General features: G+C 40.7%; 2 protein-coding genes across 2 annotated transcripts in view; one reads left to right on the forward strand and one right to left on the reverse strand.

Annotated features, from left to right (window-relative positions):
• Positions 1 to 22020, forward strand: part of LOC128369061 (cystatin-B-like) — a 302893-nt gene that overhangs the window by 277804 nt on the left and 3069 nt on the right. The window lies entirely within an intron of this gene.
• Positions 1 to 22020, reverse strand: part of LOC128369051 (ephrin type-B receptor 1-B) — a 156991-nt gene that overhangs the window by 81283 nt on the left and 53688 nt on the right. Inside the window, exons 2-3 of the mRNA XM_053330008.1 lie at positions 21686 to 21750; positions 5179 to 5860 (exon numbers count right to left, since the gene is read on the reverse strand). Of these exons, the coding sequence (XP_053185983.1) occupies positions 5179 to 5860; positions 21686 to 21750 (747 nt within the window). The remainder of the gene's footprint in view (positions 1 to 5178; positions 5861 to 21685; positions 21751 to 22020) is intronic.

Below are 22020 nucleotides of genomic sequence, written 5' to 3' on the forward strand. Positions count from 1 at the left end.
CCTGTCTGCCAGATCCTTTACACTCAGATAAGACGTATAAAGAAGAAATCCAAGCCTCACTAGAGCAGAAGACCGTAAGACCAAAAGTTTAGCATAAACAGCCTCCAAAGCCAAACTTTAAAGCTTTGAATAAATGAAAATGTCCAGGGAGTTTCAGTGCTTGTATGTGTTTTAGGTAGGATTTAAAAATACGTATCATATTTGTTAGATACTCTAATCTCTCTTATACAGACAAATAAGCCAGCTCGTTGCCTCCCATAACAATGAACTCTATATGTGTACATATTGGGGTTTATTAACGTTTTAGGCTTGGGTTAATAATGTGATTAATGTGCCTGGAACACTACATTTAACATTTTTAAAATGCACACATGGAAGAATTCAAACATTTTCTGAGCATTTGCCCAAGATGTGTGTTTATGTGTGTGTTGGTGTGCGTGTGCGATCGTGCCCCATGATGGCAGCCATTAGACAGGAGTAAGGCAGCCATGATGAATCGGCACTTAGCCCAGGGAAGCGCACTTGCTCAATGGGCTGTGAATCTCCCGCTGCCACTGTCAGCCTGCAGAATGTTAAATAAAGTTATTTGAATATTTGTAATATTAATGTGCCAGCGTGTCAAAAGCCTGCTGGAGCCTAACGGGGAGAGAAAATATGAAAGCTTTCATATTGCCATGTAGGCCTATAGGAGTACTCTGATGAGAAATTACATGAATACAGAACTAAATAAATACATAATAATAAGTAGCGTATTGGATTATGGATGGATTATGGATGGATGGCTAGTTTCTATTTTACTTGTATCCAGTTCACACCTTAGATACAATCAATAACTGAAACAATTATCCCTCAATCCCAATGTCCTTACTATCCTACTATATGTGCCAACCCAAGTTCATATGGGTGGAGAAACTCAGAGAAGCTTGTTTATCCAATTAGAAAAGAAGAGAACATATAGTAGAAGGCTTCATAAAATAACAGCCAGCTTTATAGACTACAGGCAGGCATTTATCAGCTCAAAGGAAATGTTGTTCCCCAAAGGAAAAAGCTAAATGAAGAACAAGCAGTCAAAAGTTTTGAATTGCTCTTCATAGTATGTCATTTAACCCTGTTTACTTTTTATGCCACATCATTCACTTTTAAGAGTTTAAAAGTCAGAATAATTAGCTTACCAGGGAGTTTTAATCACTTAATATATTAGAATACAAGGAACATTAAAATGATCAGTGAGTATACCAGATTATTAAAAAAAACAGAGATAGATGTGGAGCAAAACTAATCAAGGTGATTCTATCAATCACACAGCTGGAGACCACGGCAACAACAAGAGGGTTCTGTAAAACCATCAAATCAGTCCTTCTTACATACTCGAGCTGCGCAGGACACACACAGAAGACAAGCTTTGCATTGGTGGAGGTAGTGGGGTGCTGTTTGGAGTGTCTTCGCTCGATTTAACAGGGAGGTGATAAAATATTTAGCAGATTGCTTACATAGCCGAGGGGGAGAGAGAGAGGGAAAAAGGGAGAAAGAGGGAGAGAAAGAGAGAGCGAGAGAGAAGAGGGGGATACCCAAATGGCTTATATGGGAGCTGGGGAGCTGGTAATGAGGATGGCATGCTGGCATCATCGTTACAGAGCACAACAACTCTACATGGTCTCCCTGCCCAACTGACAGCAGGCCGCACACACGCACGCCACGGTACCTGTCACTAATTAAAACATATAGATTAGAGAAAGTGCAATCAGGGAGTCTGTCTGTCTGTCTGTCTGTCTGTCTGTCTGTCTGTCTGTCGGTTTTCACAGTCGTAAAAAGTGACATTTTTCATAGCATTTGCCTTTCACTTTGCAAGGATAAGCATATCAAAACTATTACCACATGACTAACACATTTCTGTATGTCTTTAACTGACAGCTGCATGATTTGTTATGCCAGGTGAAAACTGACAGTGACTTAGGCCACAGTAGACTGAGTTTGTCTTTTATTTAGTCATTTTCATGTCCAAATGTTAATGTGCGTGACACTCAGTATTGTCTCAACCAGCTGAGACTGATTATTTTGCCATTAGCCGGGTTAAACCAATTTAAATTAATGTTTATTTCCTATGTTTGATAATTATATAAAATGTATTATTATGCATAAATACACCCAATGGAGAATGGTCACATATTTATGTAGGTAAACGGTGGGTGTTCTGCAGGCAATCAGTGCTTTCTAAGCTATTTTCTCTAACATATTATTCATTTACAAAACATTGTAACAGTATCAGATTGTTTAGCAACTCCCGAAACATCTCTTTTTTTGATTCCCCACTGCGACTTTAACCACCACAGTGCCTTCCCTTGCCTGTGTAATACTTTCCCTTGTCATCTTGTTCTCAATGAGGGAAATTATTTCAGCATGAAACCACATGCTCTCATATTCTTTTTGTTCCTTTTCCTGTTACTTCATCTCTAATGGGCAATTACTTCAGACCCAATGCTGAGGCCATGTTATTGCACCAACCCCCAATTGATTGGTTGCCCATAGTACTCAGCAGCTTCCACAAGCACTTTAAGGTTAGATTTCCCTGTTTAAATAATGGATTACAAGCTCATGAAAAGAGACCGCATGGAAAATAAAAGGTTGCGATTGCTCTTATTGGAGGGGCCTTTCAGTGGAGATGAGAGGGGAACAGATTCCATATGAGTCTCCAGAGAGTAAGCTAGTTATGTGAGATAGAAAAGGCAAGATCATCTCTTTTTCTCCATCTGTCTACCTCTGTTTTTTCTCAAAGCAAGTATGCCTGTGCTGAAGCTCACATGTCCTGACACTTAGGTCAACTTCCACTATAGTTTACAGTTTTATACAATTTTTGCCTATAGGTACACACTTTCAAACCTCCCAGAATGGCATATTTCCATCAGAGAGAGAGAGAGAAAGAAATTGAAGTAATGCTGTCAAATGTAACACAGCAGGTAGTCTAGTTGCTGTGGATACTTAGAGAAGGAAGTCAGGGGGATTGTGGGAATTAGTGGAAATATACGTCGCCTCTGTTCAAAGAGTCTTTGTAGTTCAGTGGGGCTGCGTGTGTATGTGCTCATGTATGCTTGCAGTGTTTAGAGCAGTGCCAGTGCCCCCCACTAAGACAAGCCACAACAAGCCTCCTACAAACACTCAGGGATATCTTAGGCTCCAATAACTGTGCTGTGAGTGGGTATGACGTTGATGTAAATAATAGAGGAAACAAAAATTATGTGGAGAACAGATGAACAGAAAAAGACATGAATCAGCATCAAGGATGTTTGCAGGACAAAAAATGCGTCCATTAAATTCTGCAGGCATGTTTGCATTAGAGGTCATGCAAGGTTATTGGCTCATTTGCTATAAAATCCTATACTGACCTTTGCCTTATATAAGTAACCTTCAGACAGCATATTTCACAAACTAATAATAAGTAGTCTGCTGAGATACAGCCACTGAGCGTGACTAGTTTAAAGGGAGCTACACACAATTAACTGTCACTTAAAAAAATGTTTGTTATTCTGACATCTTTAATCATAGAGGAATCTTCATGGAAACAGCACAAGGTGGTTTTACTACATATAATCATATTTGGTAAGGATAAAATCTGAAAATCATCTGTCATATTTCAAATTAAAATGCATTGCACCTGACATAATGAATTGTGCAAAAAAGTAGAAACAAAAGGCACACATTTATTAAAGACCAGTTGATTAAACAAGCTGGGAAAAATGGAAATAAAAAATGAATGGGGTGACCTACAGTCAGAATGGACCACGGCTGCTTGAGGTATATTCAAAAAAGGAAAAGAAGTGCCTCTTTACAAAGTAGCCTCATTATATTTCATTGTACGGCCCTGTTATTCAGTGTGTTCTTTTATCACTTTGAAACTTTATATTGGACATAATGATGTTGAGGTTGTTCAATACATCACACAGGAACACTTGAAAAATGAGTGAGAGTCACGATTCACAGTAGGGAAACAACAAAATCATTATTTCGCACATAATGCACAAAAATAATTCATTCAGTTCATTTTTAAAATATGTAAATTAAATGTACCTTGAACTCTGAAATATGAAATGTTAATAATCATAGATATAAAGTCATGGAAAATGAAATGACGTGTGAATAATGTAAAACAGAGTTGGCATGAGATGATGACAAAATTAGATATAATATACAAACTTCCAATATTTCCTTGAAGTCTGCATTGATGTGAGCTGACTAAAGACTACCAACTTTTGCCTTGTCATTTTTATTTGAAAGTCATTTCGCCTCATTCAAGGAGTGTAGGTGTGATTGTATGTGTATGTATGTGTGGGTGTGTTTTGCCTAGGCCATTGAGCAATTTGAGAAGGATACAGTAGACAGAGTCACACACAGTGTGCTTTGTAGATATGTGGCACTCATATCTGTTTATTGATCAGAGCAGATGTGCGTCAATCAATCTTATCTGAGCACCACACACTCTCCAGCTAACCTCCAGAGGCAGGCCAACCAATACTGAGTCACACTGAGAGCCCCAAGCCACTCATATTATCATCAGACACCTTGAGCAAATTTTCTCTTTGAATGTGTGTGTGTGTGTGTGGTTATGAATGTGTGAGAATAACAGCGTGCAAAGCGTAAAGGTGCATTAGAGGACAGACAGAAAGAGAGAGAAAGTGACAGCTTGAACCCAAAACCCAGATTAACCTCATCTTTATGTACGTGTTATTATCTATTCCTCAGAACTTAGTCCTCTGCACATCATACTGAGGCATAATCAAACCTCTTTGCCATCTGTAAAGTAGGCTGCACAGTAGGCTGGCATTCGCTACAGTTTAAGAATCAATGCTAATGTGCCTTTCTAGTATGCTGGAGGTGAATATGATCAAGAAAGAAGTATGGCACATCATGCACAGCAAAACGTATGACACACAATTAATTTATCCCTTTCAATGATGCTGAAAATCTCTGATCCAAGGTGCACTGATACCTTGTTATGTGCAAGCCTAAAATAGAACAAATTCATGTTGTCTATCTATGATGAAGTGATTTGTTCTATTATGAGTAGTCCATCATTTTGAAAGAGAGCAAATGATGAAAAGCAAAGAATGTATAAGCAGAGTGCTTGCAACTGGCAGAAGTAACGCTATAAGATGCTTTAGAATAACGGACTGTAGACAGACTTACCTCTGCATACGTTGCCATTGTCAGGTTCAAAACCAGCCTTGCACGTGCAGCTGCCGATAGGAACCATCCACTCTCCGTCCCCATTGCAGTAGAGCTTTATTGGGACGTCAACTTCCTCTGAATTAGGAATGCAGATCCCTCGGGCAATGACCAGGGAGGTGCTTTCAGCTCCTGTCATGGTCTCTGGAAAGATTGCAAAGTTCTGGACCACACTTGGGCACTTCTTATAAAAGACCCTGACTGACAGCAAAGACATGCAGGCACCATAGTCCTGAAAGGCCAGGTAGAAGCCATTTTTGGACAGTGGGCCAAAGCTCCGCACCTCTGTGTTGACCTTCATCAGGCGTCCTCCAAAGTCCACCTGTGAGAAGCTTTCATCAGCAGCTATGGTGTCCACCTTGAGGTAAGGGGCCTCCATCCAGAAAGCAGTGCCTTTAGTGGCAATAACAGCATCAGTTTCATAGTAGTAGAGATTAAAAGTCTCCTTGCAGGAGCCAGGGACATTGGGGATGGAGCTGCAGTCGCGCACAGTGAATCGAATCTCCACGTAGATGCGCTGTGCTCCACGGCGATCAATGAAGGTGGTGAGTAGCCAGTTGTTTTGACTGGGCTCAAAGACATTACACACCTGGTAGGTCCTGATGGTGTTGAGGTTTTCATCATATCCACTCACTTCCTCCCACTACAGAAAGAGAAAGAGAAGAGGGAGAGAGGGAAGAGTGCACATGGTTGATTAATAATAGTTGGTAATAAGGCTGTGGTGCTTTTTAATTTTTCGATACAGCATGCTAACATTGGCTGAGTTCCAGATAATTTGTACACATATCAGTAATCTCCCTCAGGCACTACATTTGAGCCTACTTCCCGGATTAACAGGAAAGAATCAGCCAGCCAAGTGGTAGCTTCATCCGCTGAGAATACACAAATGCCCTGCTTTTCTGAATCATAAACAATTTCTTAAGTGCAGCAACAGCAAAAACACCACTTTTCCATCTTGTTCTCTAAATATGCTCAAAATCTGTAGTATGTGTGCTGCCACTGTATAAGCACAAACCCAGTAATTACTTTGGATGTGCTGCTATTTGCCATCCATGCCGAGCGTGGCTGGGCACTCAGCTGACGAATTATAAAATATGGTGTGTAACAAATTCAAGATTATGCACTACTGAATTACAATTAGACAGACGGAGTCTACTACATGGCAGCCAAGAGCCGGTCTAATGGAAAGACATTTGCATGCAGACTGAGCTGAAATGCACCACATGCCTTTTCTTGCAGGTGTGACCCAGAAAGTATGTTGGATGAGCATCAGAGACCCCTTGGGGTATTAACCCAGTACACCAAATCATGATGAAAATGTGGCATTTACATTTAGTTGAAATCACTAAAAACTGGGAGGAAACTTCACTAAAATAAAAAGACGCTTGCCCAGAAGCTTGCTTTCAGGTAAAACATTTTTGAATTAACTGTCCAACTGCCTAAAAGCTGTTCAAACTCAAAATGTCAGAGACAGTCTACAGTCTGTTATTCTAAATGCAATGTCTTTGTAAAGCTATTTTTAGAAGGCATGTGTTTGGCATACAGTAGTAACTTAAAGGCTGTGTGCATTGAGACAGTCACATAAAAGCCCTCTGACTTGAAATTAATATATTCTGGAGTAGAGAGGGCGAATTGAAACTGTTTTGAAATGTCTCTTCTTAGATCATTTCTACTGTCTGTCTATAATAACACCATTCTTTTTACTCCTACTGAAGCAAGCATCTTCGTTCACAGATTTATTTCTCTAAATTTCCCACCACCAATGATCCAAACAGCAGTAGGCGAGGAGGAGTTAATGAGGTCTATAGTGGAGTGAGTGGGCCTCCAGTCAGTTCATGTTTCTTGTGTGCATAGATCTCCTGGTGCTTCCTCCTTCTTCTGACCTTTAAAGCCCCAGCTGCTCAATCAGGCCTAATGGAGAGTAGAAGACATCAACGCTCCTCACATAACCCCAAAAACGGGTCAAATAATGGAAAGGGTTCAGAAATCTAGTTAGATAAGCCCATGAAATGAGACAGAGATAAGATATAGGTTTGTAAGTGAGCCACTGTATTTATCATTAAAAAAACACACAAGAATAATGTAGATGATTGGAATATTTAGGGCAAGGAATATATGAAAGTGTCTAGAGAAAAAACAAGAAGGTTTGGGTTGGGTGAGGGCAAGGAGAAGGAAGGGACACGTGGAGAACAGTGACACTGCTGACATGATAAACGAGTTTACAGAAATCTGAGGTGCAAATTAAAGCCTTTTTTCACTGCTGCTCCCTCTGTGCCCACTCTGCTCTATACTCTTCTCCCCCTCTCCTCTCTTCCCCTTCTGCTCTCTTCTCTCGTCTCTGCTCTGTAATGACCATTCATCAGCATTACAGGAACCTGTCCCTTTCAGCACTGCCTGTTCATTAATACAGCCAGCCCTAGGCTCCTCTGCTCCAGTCTAGGAGGGGGTCCTCACCGCCCTTCGTCTAGCCAAATGACCACCATCTTTCACGCCAGAGAGGAGCCTGAGGCATCTGCGATAATGCCCATCTGAAATCTGTCCAGATATTCATTGGTTCATATAATAATGAACTACATTTTTTTGTATTTCCTCTTTAATATATATTTTGTGACACCATTGTGACATAGACGAACAATACTATTGCAGGTGCATCAGTTACTAAGCAGACATCAAACTTTACAACCCAGTTTCCTCTTGTCCTTTCGGCACTTTGTATTCATCTGTCGTTTATGTCTGTGTGTTTGTGTGTGTGTGTGCGTTCAGAGAATGTGCTGTTTATAATTTGATGGTTTACTGACCACATATTGATTTGCTGGCTGATGTTTTGCTGCTGAAGAGCTTGTGGCTACACGCTACATTTCTGCTTCTGTAGGTCTAAAATGTTTGATTACTCTGAGCAGTAATACTGGTATCCATTTTTAAGCATCTGCATCACCTGATCTGCTCTTACAACCCTGAAATGCATGAGACACAGGCATTTAAGAAGCAAGGACACTATCTACGTTAGCAGTACATACATCAAAATCACATCAGTACTGTAGTTTGGTTTCCTCGTTCTATTTCTTTGCTCTTTCCCAGACCTTTTACATCATTTAAATCAAATCTATCTCCTGTACTACTCCATGACATCTCTCTGACCTTGGCAGAGAAGAGAGAAAAGAGAGAGCATCATCACCAGTCACCTTACCGATAATGGAATTCCCTCGTCCTTGCATCCATTTCCTCTTCAAGGATTTGTACATAAAATAATACTGTTAGTCCTGCGCTGTGTATATTTAGTCCATGCATTATGGACCTAAGCACAGATGTATGTTGCTGGCATGTATCATTCATATTGGCTGAAGTTGAACAAGGTGCAAAGGAGAGATAGCAGTGTGATTATCTTTATGGTCCTAACTCTTTTTTTGTATTTCTCATAGGTTCATGTGACAAGAGATAATGCTTTCTTTGTGGTAGTAAAGAAACCATGGACCATCTTATGTCTTGATGACACCGTAATCATGGTTTGAATGTGTGGTGTATAAGAATGATCCACATCCCTTTGGAGAGTATAGCTTTAATGTCAATATTAAGTCAATGCTTTCTCAATTGGTTTTACTGGAATCATTTTTTTCATCAATATATTTTCTCATTACCAATTGAACTTGACCTTTGTTGCTGATGTAACACCAGACAAATATTAAAAGCCTTTTTACATAACCCTCATTTTTACGCCAAGCAAATGTACCCATTGGCTATCCACTCTGATAGCTTTGCTTGTGCTAGTAATACAGAAGACACTCTTCCTTTGCCCCTGACTGTCAAGTATGGCTATTGTGTGTGTCATTATGGCTGGTCTGTTTTATGGGCAGTAGCGAGGAGATGAAGGAGCTATGGATTCACAGAGCGCTTAACGTGTGTGTTAATGACCAGTCACAGCTAGCTGAGCTGGAGAGGAGAGGGCGGGGAAAAGGAAGAGACAGAGTGATAGGTAAAAGAAAAATACAGAGTGGAGAGAAAATAGATGGGGCGGGGGGTGGTGGTGGTGGTAATATATTCAGGCTGATGTTCCCCTTCCCACAGCCTCAGCTCGCTGCCATCAAGCCATCGATACTCTGCCCTCATAAAGGCCATTCATCACATTGATCTCCTGCCATTACCTTCAAAGGCTAAAATAACAAAGAGCAGCTCAGATGGCTATAGTCTTGCTTTATAGAGGCCTACAACACCCAACAGTGAGCTGGGGACAAGCAGAGCCACACTCACAGGGCTGAGATGACTAAGCTATCAGAGCATGGATGTAACACCTGTGGATAATAACAGGAGAAATGGGCTGGACTAATGAGTCATTTGGAGCAGGGATGGTGGGAAAAGGACAAGATCGACTATACACATACTGCACGATTTCAGTCAAGATTGATACTGATACAGCAAAAGCTAGAGAGAATATTTCTAGTCTCATAATTATATAAAAAGTCCTATTCATAGCTCTTTTCCACTGCAAGATTTCTTTCAGTTGTCCAGGCACATTTTTTAGGAGCTCAGGAATGTAATTTGCTGTGTGACTGAACAAATGTGAACTTCATATCATTCCTTAGGTGTTTCCCCTGTCCCCAATGGTTCCTGTCCTGGGGTTTGTACTTTTAGCTCTTTTCCACTAAGGAAGTTCCTGGTAAAATTTAGTAAGTGGGACCTTTACAGGAACGTCCTCTCACCTGGTCCTCGAGGCCATTGTGTCTCCATAGCAGAGTCGGACCCGGATAGGACCCACCAAACTCTGACCATGACGTCACCGAGGCGACACGCCGAAAGCATAACAAAGAAACAACAACAAGGAGGTAAACATGGAAGGAGCTGAGGTGGTTACCGCGTTTCTGGTTTGTGTGTTCGTGTACATGGCGTTGGGCGCTATGAACTTCTTTCCAGCAGTGAGGACCCTTTCTACTACAGTTCTTCTTCTGCTGGGTTTTAAAAATACTGCTTATTTTGGCGCTTTCTGTTGACGCCATATCCGGGGGAGGTTCCTGCTATGGAGACACATCAACGGCCATGGCCCCATAAAAATGACCCTGAAGTTCTTGAGGTGGAAACAGGGCTTTTGATAGCCAAGGACCTACCAAGGCAGAGCCTGAATATTGCTGATTGGTCAGTCTTCAAAGCTTCCACAACTGTTGTAAAGGACTCATTCATAGAATAATCAGCAGTAGGTACTGTTAGTAGCTACGTTATCAATAATATCAATAATATATATAGTCATCAGAATGAGGATGTGCATTAGCAGTTACACAAAAGTAAATAAAGAACAACAATGATTTTATATCGTTGTATTGACACATACAGAGACTGTGTCTCTAATAAAGCTGGTCTTTTCTGCTATCGGTATGATTCATCTATCTTCAGAGGCTATAGAAAAACAAAAGTTTGCAAAAAAGGACCTTTCCTGAGTTTGGTTTCTGTTGGTCATTTTTCTTGGGACTATTTGGTGGAAAGGGGCCAATGCTCGCTACAAAATGAAATGCAGGAATAAAATATGAGGAACTCAACTTCTGTCCTGATGTACTGTAAGTACCCTAAATCATGCAAACCAGCCAAAACACTTGGCAGCAATAGGATTGGTTGAGACTGCACATACATAAAAATGTGTCTTGACTGCTTTTAGCTCAACATTCAACCTCAGTCAATTCACAGTCAGAGGAGACTTGCGTACAGAAGCATTCGTCGGGCTGATCTTTAACCTCCAGTCTGATCCTCTGCGGAGTCACACTCACAAGCAGCTTTTCAAATCCATCAGCGCCAGTTAATACAGCTACATGCTCAGACATACTGCACACAGATGGGTGATGAACAGCTCAGAGCATTTCCACATTCAAAGCTTCTCAGCCTAGAAAGGTCTACAAAATGCCACTGCAAATAGTAGATGAGTGTCTGACAACTGTTTCTTGAACGGCCATCAAAACTTCCATTACTCAGGCTGATGATGGGCTTTTATAGCAGGACCCAAGGCAAGAAATGTATTAATTATTAGACAGCAATGGCCAAATGGAACTGCTTTACTGCCACCATGTTCCCCTCACCTTTGTCCCGACCTGTGCTCTGCTGATGCAGTTTACAACATTTCTGCGCCCTTTTCAGTTCAATCATTCAACTTTGAGCTCACCCTTCAAAAGGGATAGTAGTGGCTGCTTCATTTTTTATTTGTTCCCAAAAGGATTCTGAGACCATATTGTGTTTATATATGGTTTCCATCAACAGTATAGCTAGTGTGTTGTGTTTACATCTGTAACCCCAAGAGGAATGGCTGGCACATTTGTGAGCACTTTCTACCTAAGAGTTGTCTGTTCATCTATCATAGCAGGGCTAAAACGTGGGTAGAGGCAAACAGGAGATTGCTTTTCATACTACAGGATTAGGATGGACATTTCAATAATGAGCCTATTTGTTATTCATGACAACACAACACTGCAAAGAGGCAGGGAAAGTATACCTTCATGGAATCCATTTTTTAATAATTAGGCATGAATAAATCAGCATTTAAAAAGCTGGCTTTTGATAAAAGAAAGACAAAAAGGAAAAGGAATAGCACACATGCAGGTGAAATTCACACTGACTGATTTGTAAAGGCCAAGGTCTCAGAAGGACAGTGGATTATAGCTGGACATGAAAAACTGAAATAGGGATTGAACTCTTTATGCCCTTGCTGAAAGATGCTCTTCTCATTTTGCAAAGCTCACCGCCGTCAGTAATCACAAGCCAGATAATTTTTTTCTTTCCAAAGGCTGTTTCAGCCTGTCTGACTTAATGAGGACATTTGCATTTCAACCTTAGGTTCTGGTTCCTTGAAGTCCATAGAGTGGACAGGTCATATACAGCAACAGTTGGTTTGCTTTGGTAACATTAACTGCAGCTTCATTTGCTCACATTGCCTTACAAGCCTTGAGAAACATGCCTATCGTCTCTTGTAAATTTACATATTTTGAAAGCTACGCCTCATCTCCCACCTTGCACACACACTCACACACTACCAGACTGCAGCCACTAAAATATGCAGTGGCATGATTGCTATTATCATTTCTGATCAGCTGTGTTATTGAATGAGAGCTGCTGTCAGGCCAGTTGCATGGGAATGATTATTTTGTGGGGCATCTGAGGCCTAGTTCCGCCTGACTGAATGTGATGGATGGGGAGGAAATGGTGATGTCTGAAACACTCCCAGTCCTGCCAGATCCCAGCCACTCTATAATTACAGTCGCACAGTTTGACTGAGCTCAAATAGAACACTGTCCGTCTGTCTGTCCGAGTCAGAATGAGACTCATTGAAGATCTGCTCCCTGACCACGCATGCTCTGATCAATAGGTTTACTGAACCGTGGTGTTAAGCAAGCAAGTTTATGTTGATGTTACTGGATGTACAAACTTTGCCAGCCTTTTTCAACATGTTTGTTTTTTTGGTGCTGAATATGAGTTTGTACTGTGAGAGAAATGTGCCGCGCTGAGATATTATTTACAATTTGGTCGCATTACATGCTCTCAAATGCTTTTGATATGCCATTTTTCTTAGATCATGTAAGTGATGCACATAATGTGGCCTCATGCTGCGCCATTCAAGTGAACAATCTACCCAGGCGCCTCACTCTCCCCCTCTTTCATCCAACTTTTGTAATGTCATTATTAGCACTCGCATTTTCAATTATGTGCTAGTTTCTTTGAAGCAGTAACCGATCTGCTGGGCTTAAGATGTAGCTGGTAAACACAGATACTGTAGTTACTAAATGGAGTCTTTTACTGTGTACGCTGAGGATGGCAGGCTGAGAGTTAACATGAATCGATTTTACTCTCCCCAAGGAGCGCAATTTAGCCTCATTGTTCCTATACAAGATTTTTAAAAATGTAGGCCTAATTATTAATACAAACATTATCCACAGAGATTGGCAGGGTTGTGGAGCAGTTACAAGGCTGTTTGACGTTGTAGATAAAAAAAAGTCCTTTTAAATATGTTCTTGTTTAAAATCTTTATACAATTATCCTAATTAGATTTGAAAGGTATTTGAAAGGTTGGGAGACATTCATTAAGTCAACTGGTATTTAAAGGTCAATAACAAGGTTAATGTAATCATGTTGAAATGCTGAGAACTCAACTCCACTCAACTTTTTTGGCACTTTGCACACAACACAGCTGTTCCAAAGTGTTTTACAGCACGCATAGAGGAAAACAAAAAACAAAGGGAGGAAACAAGCACAATAGATGAGAAGAAGAAAAAAATCTAAGTGATGATAAATGAAAATGATAATAAAAGACAATGGCAAGACATAGTGGCAACAATAACCTACAGAGACCTCAGGAGGAATACCTCAGCTAGTTTAATTTAGCACAGTTAAAATCTAAAAATATAGAAATGTGTAAAGATAACTCTTAAATATCTCAATAGTCGGGGAGAATCAGATGGTGAGAGGAAGACAATTTCATAGTTTTGGGGCAGCAATAAAGAATGGCCTGTCTCCAAAACACTTTGTCCTGATACTCGGGACAGGAAGAAGTTTTTGGTCAGACGATCTCAGTTCTCTGACAGTGTGATATGTGGACAGGAAGTCTGTAATTTAAGAGGGGGAAAAAACATTTAACACCTTGTAAGCAAACAGCAGGATTTTAAAAGTAATTATGTAGTTAACAGGCTGCTGCTGTAAGGAAGCAACACTGGGGGTAATAAGCTCATTCTTTTTTGACCTTGTCAAAAGTGTTGCTGATGCATTTTGAACTGCTTGGAGAAGGGATAAGAAAGACCAAAGATACCAAAATGTGATGACTTGATGATATGACTTGGATATGAAGGCATTTATGACTTTCTCCAGGTTGTTTGTAAAACTTATTTTAAAGAAATTCTGAAACAAACAGATTGTTTGCATGTGATTCAACAGGGGGGGGGGGGGCAATGGGCCAAGATGAGAAGAAACAATGGGGTCAAATGCTGTGGTCTAAATTAAATAACTTTCTGAGTAATAAGCTTTTTGATTTTTATTCTCAATGAGCTGGAGAAAATGTTTAGCTATCCAGGATTTGATTTCTTGAAGTCATTGCCCACTTGTTGAGGTTATTAGTTTGTTGTTATTATTAGGCGCTAGGGGAGGTATCTGCATACAATCGGCATAACAGTGAAAATAAATGTTTTTGAGTAATGAGGAAGTTGGATAACATCATTAAATCCTGCATAAATGACCAGGCTGGAGCAGTCCAGATGATATTCCAGGACATAACATACATCCATAACATGGCCTCCAGGAGAGCAGTGCTTGTGGGCACCTTTTGCTCTGATGTCCCTTACCATGGAACTTCCAAGATTCAGTGTTGAAGAGCGAGACAGAGAAGGGGATTGCGGCAGTGTAAGTGGCAGATCTGATCAGGGTTACCTTGGTGCTTGAATTATTTCGCCTGGGGCAGTGAGGCTCGGAATTTCCAGGCCGTGATGTGATATAGGGGCCAGTTATTGCGGCCAGTAGTAGACTGAGAGGGGAAGACGCAGGCAGTTGTGGGGGCCTCGGGCCAGCAGCAGCGCACAGGTCAGTGGCTGCAACCAAAGGCTCAAGCCACGTGTTGTGTTGAAATTTGACAGCCTCTACAACCTTTTGGATCTATTGTGGAGGAAGACTAAATGATTCACTGTCACTGTGTATTGATATTTAAATTGGAGATGGACCCAGGGCCAAGGTCTGTAAAAGTAAAGAAAAGAAAATGCTCAAAAAGTGAAAGAAGAAGAGCAAAGAGACTCCACAGAATGATCCACAGAAGGAGTGGGCAGAATGTAAACAGTAAGAGCTTAAATAATTGAGAGTGGATGGGAGGTACAAAAATGATGAACAGAATTGGAATGTGATGACAAGAGGTATAGGGAGTAAGAGAAATGCAAGGGGAGAGAAAAAGAGTGAATGCTGTCACCCTGCAGGCCCCCTGGCCCCTTATGGCCCAAGGCGAAACCATTTAGGGACAGATGACAAAGAGCGTGTCAGCCGGGGACCGGAGGATGGCAGGGTATCAGAGCTTTTGGTTGCAAAGGGGCCCCTGCTTGTCTGTGTATGTGTGAATGTGCATGCATAAAAATCCTACAAAGCATGACACCTGACAACCCTATCCTGCAGGGACAAAGACACAGAGGGGGGAGGTGGGGTGGTTGGTTAGGTGAAGATAGAGGAAAAAGTGAGTCAGAGATCTGAGACGGACAAACTGGAGAAAAGAAAGGTAGAAAAAAAGGTTCAGAAACAGTGTGGGTAAAAGAATGGAGGTAAAGAATGGGAAGATGTACTGCTATTACGGCCAGGTCTGTTAGGACTGCTGAAATAACATGTACTGTTGGTACTACACATTCCCATACACACAACAACAAGCCTCCAGCCACTCCTTCGCACTCCTTCGCACTCCTTCGCACTCCTCCAAATTCATATGAAATTAAAGATTTCTTTTTTTTTGCCCTAGTTCTATCACTTTGTTCTTTTATTTATTCTTCGACAAAAAAAATGTCCTTGGTTCCTAATACATCCAAGAGAATTCGTACATGTGGAATATAGAGCAGAAATTCACAGGAAGGAAATCAATAATTGAGGTAGCCACATGTTATTTCATTTTCGGGGGGGGGGGGGGGGGGGTGAAGAAAGATGTGGCACACAATATGAAACAAGCCTAATTTATCCTGTAACTACTGTACATCCTGATTGTGTTTCACACAAGATGTAGCACACAATATGACACCACCCTAATTTATCTACATCCTGATTGTGTTTAACAATGTACTTACATTGTAACTACACCGTGAGCATGTACCTGTGCAAGTTTTGGAATTTAAATGAACTCCTTCCTTTTAAAACAAATGTTTAGAACTAAAATACGATAAGGGAGTGGTTCTAAAGACAATAAACTAAAACAGGCATCCAAACAGACACACAAACATAAACACACACAAACACACACACATGCAGAAAGCCATGGATGTGTTGTATTCTAAGTGAATTGTTGTCTTACCATTCTAGTCTTCATGCTGAGTGTAGATGTCTGTGTCTGAGCTCCGAGCAAATTCATCTGTCTGGCTACACACACTAAATAACCATGGAGGCAAAAATGATGGTATGACAACGTCTGGTGTGTATATATTTGAATGAGCGTGCACATACATTCAATTCATTTTTAACTGTAACTCATTGCTGAAGAATTTATAAGGAGTTAGATGTGTGAATGTGAAAATGTATACATTTTGTGCTTGGTTTTCACCAGTTTTCATGTGTGTGTGTCTGCATGCATGTAATGAAGGCACTCTTCTCACCTGACCGCTGAAGCACAGCCATCATGACTCACTGTCGTTTTCTCCTCTCATTCCATTTCAGCACTGGCTCTCTAGGTTCAGAGTTCACCCCCATCCCTCTGTCGCTCTGTCTCATTCCCTCCCACTCACCCTCCATCTCTTTTCCTCTCTATCTCTCTCTGACTTATTATCTACATTTAATCAACCCCTTTCCCCTTCTTTTTTTCGTCCTTTTCACTTTCTTCACTTTACTTTCCCCTCCCATGTTCCCTTATGCCCACTGAGCCACTGCCTGTCTGTCTATCAGTTTATGAATAATTGAGGTGTATTGAGCCTGGTCAGCAGATGGTGAGATGGCCGTTATGGATCTATATGTGCTCCTTCAGAATTGCTGGGTATATACTGACACCTGTCCAGTTGAAGCCCACAAGAGTTTCAGTGAAGCACAGGACACAGCAGGGAACTAGGCCGGGCACATCCAAATACACCTCTCCTCTAAGGGCACCTGCATTTGCACACACTCACATTCACAGGTGCAGATATGCAAAAGCACACACGGGCACTTGAATTTATTCCTGAGCACACACAAGCCCACATGTGGAAACACAAGTGAGTGTAAATACAAACAAACATGTCAGGGTGAGATCTATTCTTTCCCCACCCATTCCTCTGCACCTGCTACAACCTCAGCACAGATGGCTTTTTCTCCAAAATATCCTTCTTATCTTTGGACTCTCACTCCCCTATGCCTTTTCCTGTCCATCAGCATTTATCCCCCACACCCCTCTTACTGCTCACTTGGCCCCCTCTTTATCCCCCTCTCCCCGAAGCCCTTACAACCACACCAACCTGCCCTGTTTCTCCATGCTTGACAGCACCCACAGCCTCTGTCACTGCAGCCACTGCCACCCCACTGACCCCGTAACGCCCCAACACCCCTGCCCCCAGACTCTCCCCCAGAGTCACATGTGAGTGTTCTGCTCCACACGCACACCCAGCTGAATGTTGAAGGGGCTGTTTTTTTGTGCTTTTTTTTGGTCCTGTTCACACACAATTGATTTCTTACCCTCTCTTGCTCCAGTTTCTCCTAATCCCTCTTTCCTGATCCTGTTACCCCTACTCCCCCTCCACCAGCACCACATTTATCTTACCCTCACCTCTCACCTTTCATCTCTCACCCTTGTCGCCTTCCGCTCCACACTCCACCTTAATCCCATCTGCCCAACGGAAACCAATTTTTAACTGATTACCCTTTTATCTAAATCATTTGAGAAAGATGCAGAAAAATTGAGAACGAGATACTTATTCTCTCTAAAGGATTTCCACAATGTGCATGTCCATTTAGCACCTTTTTCAGAGTGCTAACATCTTTTTATTTTTTTGCCTGGATCACTTGCTTTTTTCCCTTTAAGAATACTCTCTTTTATCCCATGCATCTGAATTGAAAATGTGCAAATTTACAAAGTTACTCACAAACAGAGATTATTTTTCAAAGACTGACCAATGACAGTTGAGGAGAAATGGGGTTTAAGTTGAATTTAAAACATTTTAGAGTTAAAATTATGGAAAACTTCATAGAAACAAGTTAATTAATTAAATTATTTCAAAATGTTTGTAATGCAACACCCCAACTTGTCACCTTCCTTATCTTCTTTGCAACAAGTCTTTACATCATGCATACAGATTACTGTGATAGATGAAGCAGTAAATCAGATATTATGTTGTCCACAACAAAAATGGGATAACTCATGTTTACATTCAGTTGATTAGTAATCTGATTTAGTCCCTGTCCCTTACCATGTCTTCAACCAGAACTGGCATTACCTATTACTGTACATATTATGTAGGGAATCTGTGCAGCTTCAGTACAAATACTTGCATGTTAAAACATGTAGAAACCAGTTTGAGTGTATATATGGCCAATAATTAGCCATGTAAACGCTATATTTTCTCTGGCAGAAATATGGTTGTGTTAACTAGTTTAGTCACTTAACCTGATGAAGAAAACAAGGTTTAGATGATGTTCAAGAAACCAGATTACTGCTGAAAACTGACAATAATCACATTACTTTTAAGTGCTTGCATGAGGCTCGTGTATGTGTGTGTCATTGTCTTTTGTGTCTGCTCTGTCACATTGCTATTTGACAAGGTCAAGGGGCTTTCTGGGACTCCATATTTTATTTATCATAGAGAAAATGTGTGCATGGGAGGAAGATGGAAAGAGCAAGAGACAGAAAAAGAGAGCAATACTCATAAGTATGAGGTTGAGACAGAAACAGAGGGTCTATAGAGGGAAAGAAGGAATATATCAAATAGAAATGAAACAATACAGCTGGAGCACAAATGCACATTATCGAGGAATGTTGAAATATTGTTTTTCTGTACACACCTGCTTGCCTTCTGAGCTCTCATTCTCTCCGGTAGATGCAAACATAGTGTGCAACCACATACTGCCTCTCTATTATACATTCATATGGCCGACCCTGATATGTCCTCCTGTTTACACCACTGGAACTAATGACACTGCTTCTGCAATCCTTCAAAATTAACCCTTGAGGTCAGACAAACAAAAATACACACATGCACTTTTTATGAATTCCTGTAGGAGAAGAAACCAAAGAAAATTAATTAAATGTATCAGACGATATGGTGTGTGTTCACCTGTTCTCTTCTTGCAGTTATCAGGTCCGCAGAGAGAATCAACCACTTAACCACTGGCTATACCCACAAATATACATCATTATAAAGATCACTGTATAGTTGTACATGTCCAAGTACACTGTACACTCTGTGTCATATCAACAATAATGTTCACACCTCCTGTAGGCTACAGTCACAAGATTGATTTTTTTTAGGTTTCACCTTTAACTATGACTTGTAGCTGACGTACAAATTATGCTCATTACATGAAATATAGAGTCATTGAATCCACTCATGGAATACATTTGTCAAATGTATGTAATTATTGACTGAATTATTGGTTTCCAAGTTGACCATATGGTTCAATTGTAAGATGACAGAAAATGATCTGTCAAGGTTTGACATAATTATATCTTCAGACCAACATTAGCACTGTGTGAAAAACTGTAGCCCCCTCTTTCATTTGAAGGAGACCAGCCCTGCGGCATAGCAGGGAGCCAACACAGAGGGCTCCAGTAAAAAATCTGGCCAGATACTGTGTTGGCCAATGAAAAAAGTGCAAGCACACAGTTCTGGCAGACTACTTCATAACATGCAGTAACATTCTGTTGTTTAGCTTGCAATCATCACAATGAAAGTTAAAATTGTAGCTGATATGTTAACTTTTCAGTGTCTCTGGTTAGTATAAACCCTTGCGATGCATTTTGGCATCTGATAAGACTTCAAATATATAGATCTGTTACTGAAACAGGTCTTCCTGGATTGTATTTTAGTATTTTATTTCTCATTGATACCTGAAGCAACACGCCTCCACCAACACAGCCCCATGTGTTTTAATGCAGGGATGGTTTCAGTCTGGATGCATGCTTAGACTCTAGCGCAACAGAAATCCATTAAAAACCTGCTGAACTTAGTGTGCGTGTACGTGCATGAGTGACAGTGTGAGGGAATGTGTAAGAGAGTGTGCAATGCTGCACAATCATGTTGCATCTACCAGCAAGGTCAAGGCAGCAGCATAGCAGGGTAAGTTCTACCAGTGAGCAGTATGAGTGTATTCTCCCTACAGCAGGTATCTCCCTGTCTGAACCTTTACAACAGGAGTAGCTTAAAGACTATGCTCAACACAGACAAGAGGCTCTGTGTGCCTGGAGGCTTGCACAACTGAAGAGGCCTCAATGGAACAAAACATTGTAAATGTCTCTACTTAGATCTTACTGAATACTTCCTCTTTACATCTTTTTCAGAGAGAAAAGATCTTGCTTATTCCATTATATATAATGTAAATGTGATGAAACCTTGTCAGTTATGTGTTGACTCAATTGAGGACTCAATTGGGTAATTAAAATAAAAAAGCACTGTGTTTTATAGCATTCAGGTGAACAGCATCAATTGTAAGACCAACATACCTTATCCTAAGGACAAACTCAGACTCCCCAGATGTGGAATGTTGTACAGATTGAAGATAATGCTTTCATCTGGTGATGAGTTTGCGCATAAGTCTTATATGTATGTATAAAATATAAATTATTTTTCCACAACATGACAATTGTGCTGGATGCTAAAAGACATACCTTCACTGGTGATTCTAGAAAATTATATTTGCATGACAAATTGATTATTTTGCTAGCTGAGAATATTAAAGTAATGTTTCAAGGATAAACATTATTTATAATAGCAATACAAGTTGACATCCTGTTGACATGACTGTGCACACACAAACACCCACACAGACACATACCATATAATGTTCACACTAGTTTATTCCAGGTTTCAAGTTGTTTCAGTTAGTACTCCTCAGGGCTGCCACACTCTCAGATGTTGAAACAGAGCCAAAGCTCTGTTCAAGACCAATAAATGCTCCCTTTACACATGTGTAAAATGCCTCATAAAGACCCAAAGAACCGGAAAATGCGAGAAACAGTCTTTGTCTGTCCTGGATAGCTCCTGCAAGATTCATGCTATCAATGTTGGACGGTCCTAAATTTATCTTTAAGACCATTAGTGTAATAGGGCAATCATATGTCTTATTATGTGATTCTTTCAACAACAACAAAAAAACCCACTGTTCCTATTCTGATGACTTGGCACTTTCTTCGATTTCCATTCCTTTTATGTACATGTAACTACCTGAAAGTTGAAAATAGTTCCTTTAAAATCTGAAAAGCTCTGAGCGGTTCCATTCTCGTAGCTCCTCCTCCCCCGTTTCATCCTCCACTTCCCTGCATAAATGTATCATTACAGTATCATTATGTCTATGGTACCCCCCCCCCTGCAGCTTCCATTTACAGGGACTTAGGTACTGTGTTCCGGGGCTTACGTGGACCCATTATGTCATTAAGTCATTATGAGCTGGGACAGAGAGAAAATAATACCCATAATAGAAGTTACATTGGGCACTACTTAAGTCTATACTTCCATCCTGCCTGCCTTCCTGCCTATTTGTCTGTCTGGTTACAGATCTGTATGTGCAGTGTGTTTCATGTTACATATCTCACTACTTAGTTATCAACCTCCAAACAGAAAGAAAAAATTATGAAATCATTTTGTGTTGGCAATCATTGACTCACCCCAGAATTAGGATATGCTGTCCAGCCAAGTTCAGCTGTGGCCACCCGAGTGTCCATCACGGTTTCTGCAGCAGAGAAAGAAAAAAAGAAAGGTAGAGAGAAAGAGAGAGAGAGAAACAGTGGTTAGCCTCAAAAAAAGCTATTTTGAGTATCATCCCACAGAGTTGAACTGCATTCAAGCCCCAGTGATCACTTGACACTAGCATTGACGAACAGAAAGGAGATGAATCCTTCACAGCATTTCATCCATCTAGGCTAGGCTTCTGTTAAGACACGAAACATGGAAACAAAACCTTGGCACTTTGCTGGAAGGAATGTCAAAGCCTCTGTCATGC

This window comes from Scomber japonicus, chromosome 12, assembly GCF_027409825.1.
Source record: "Scomber japonicus isolate fScoJap1 chromosome 12, fScoJap1.pri, whole genome shotgun sequence".
In the NCBI taxonomy this organism is placed as follows: Eukaryota; Metazoa; Chordata; class Actinopteri; order Scombriformes; family Scombridae; genus Scomber; species Scomber japonicus.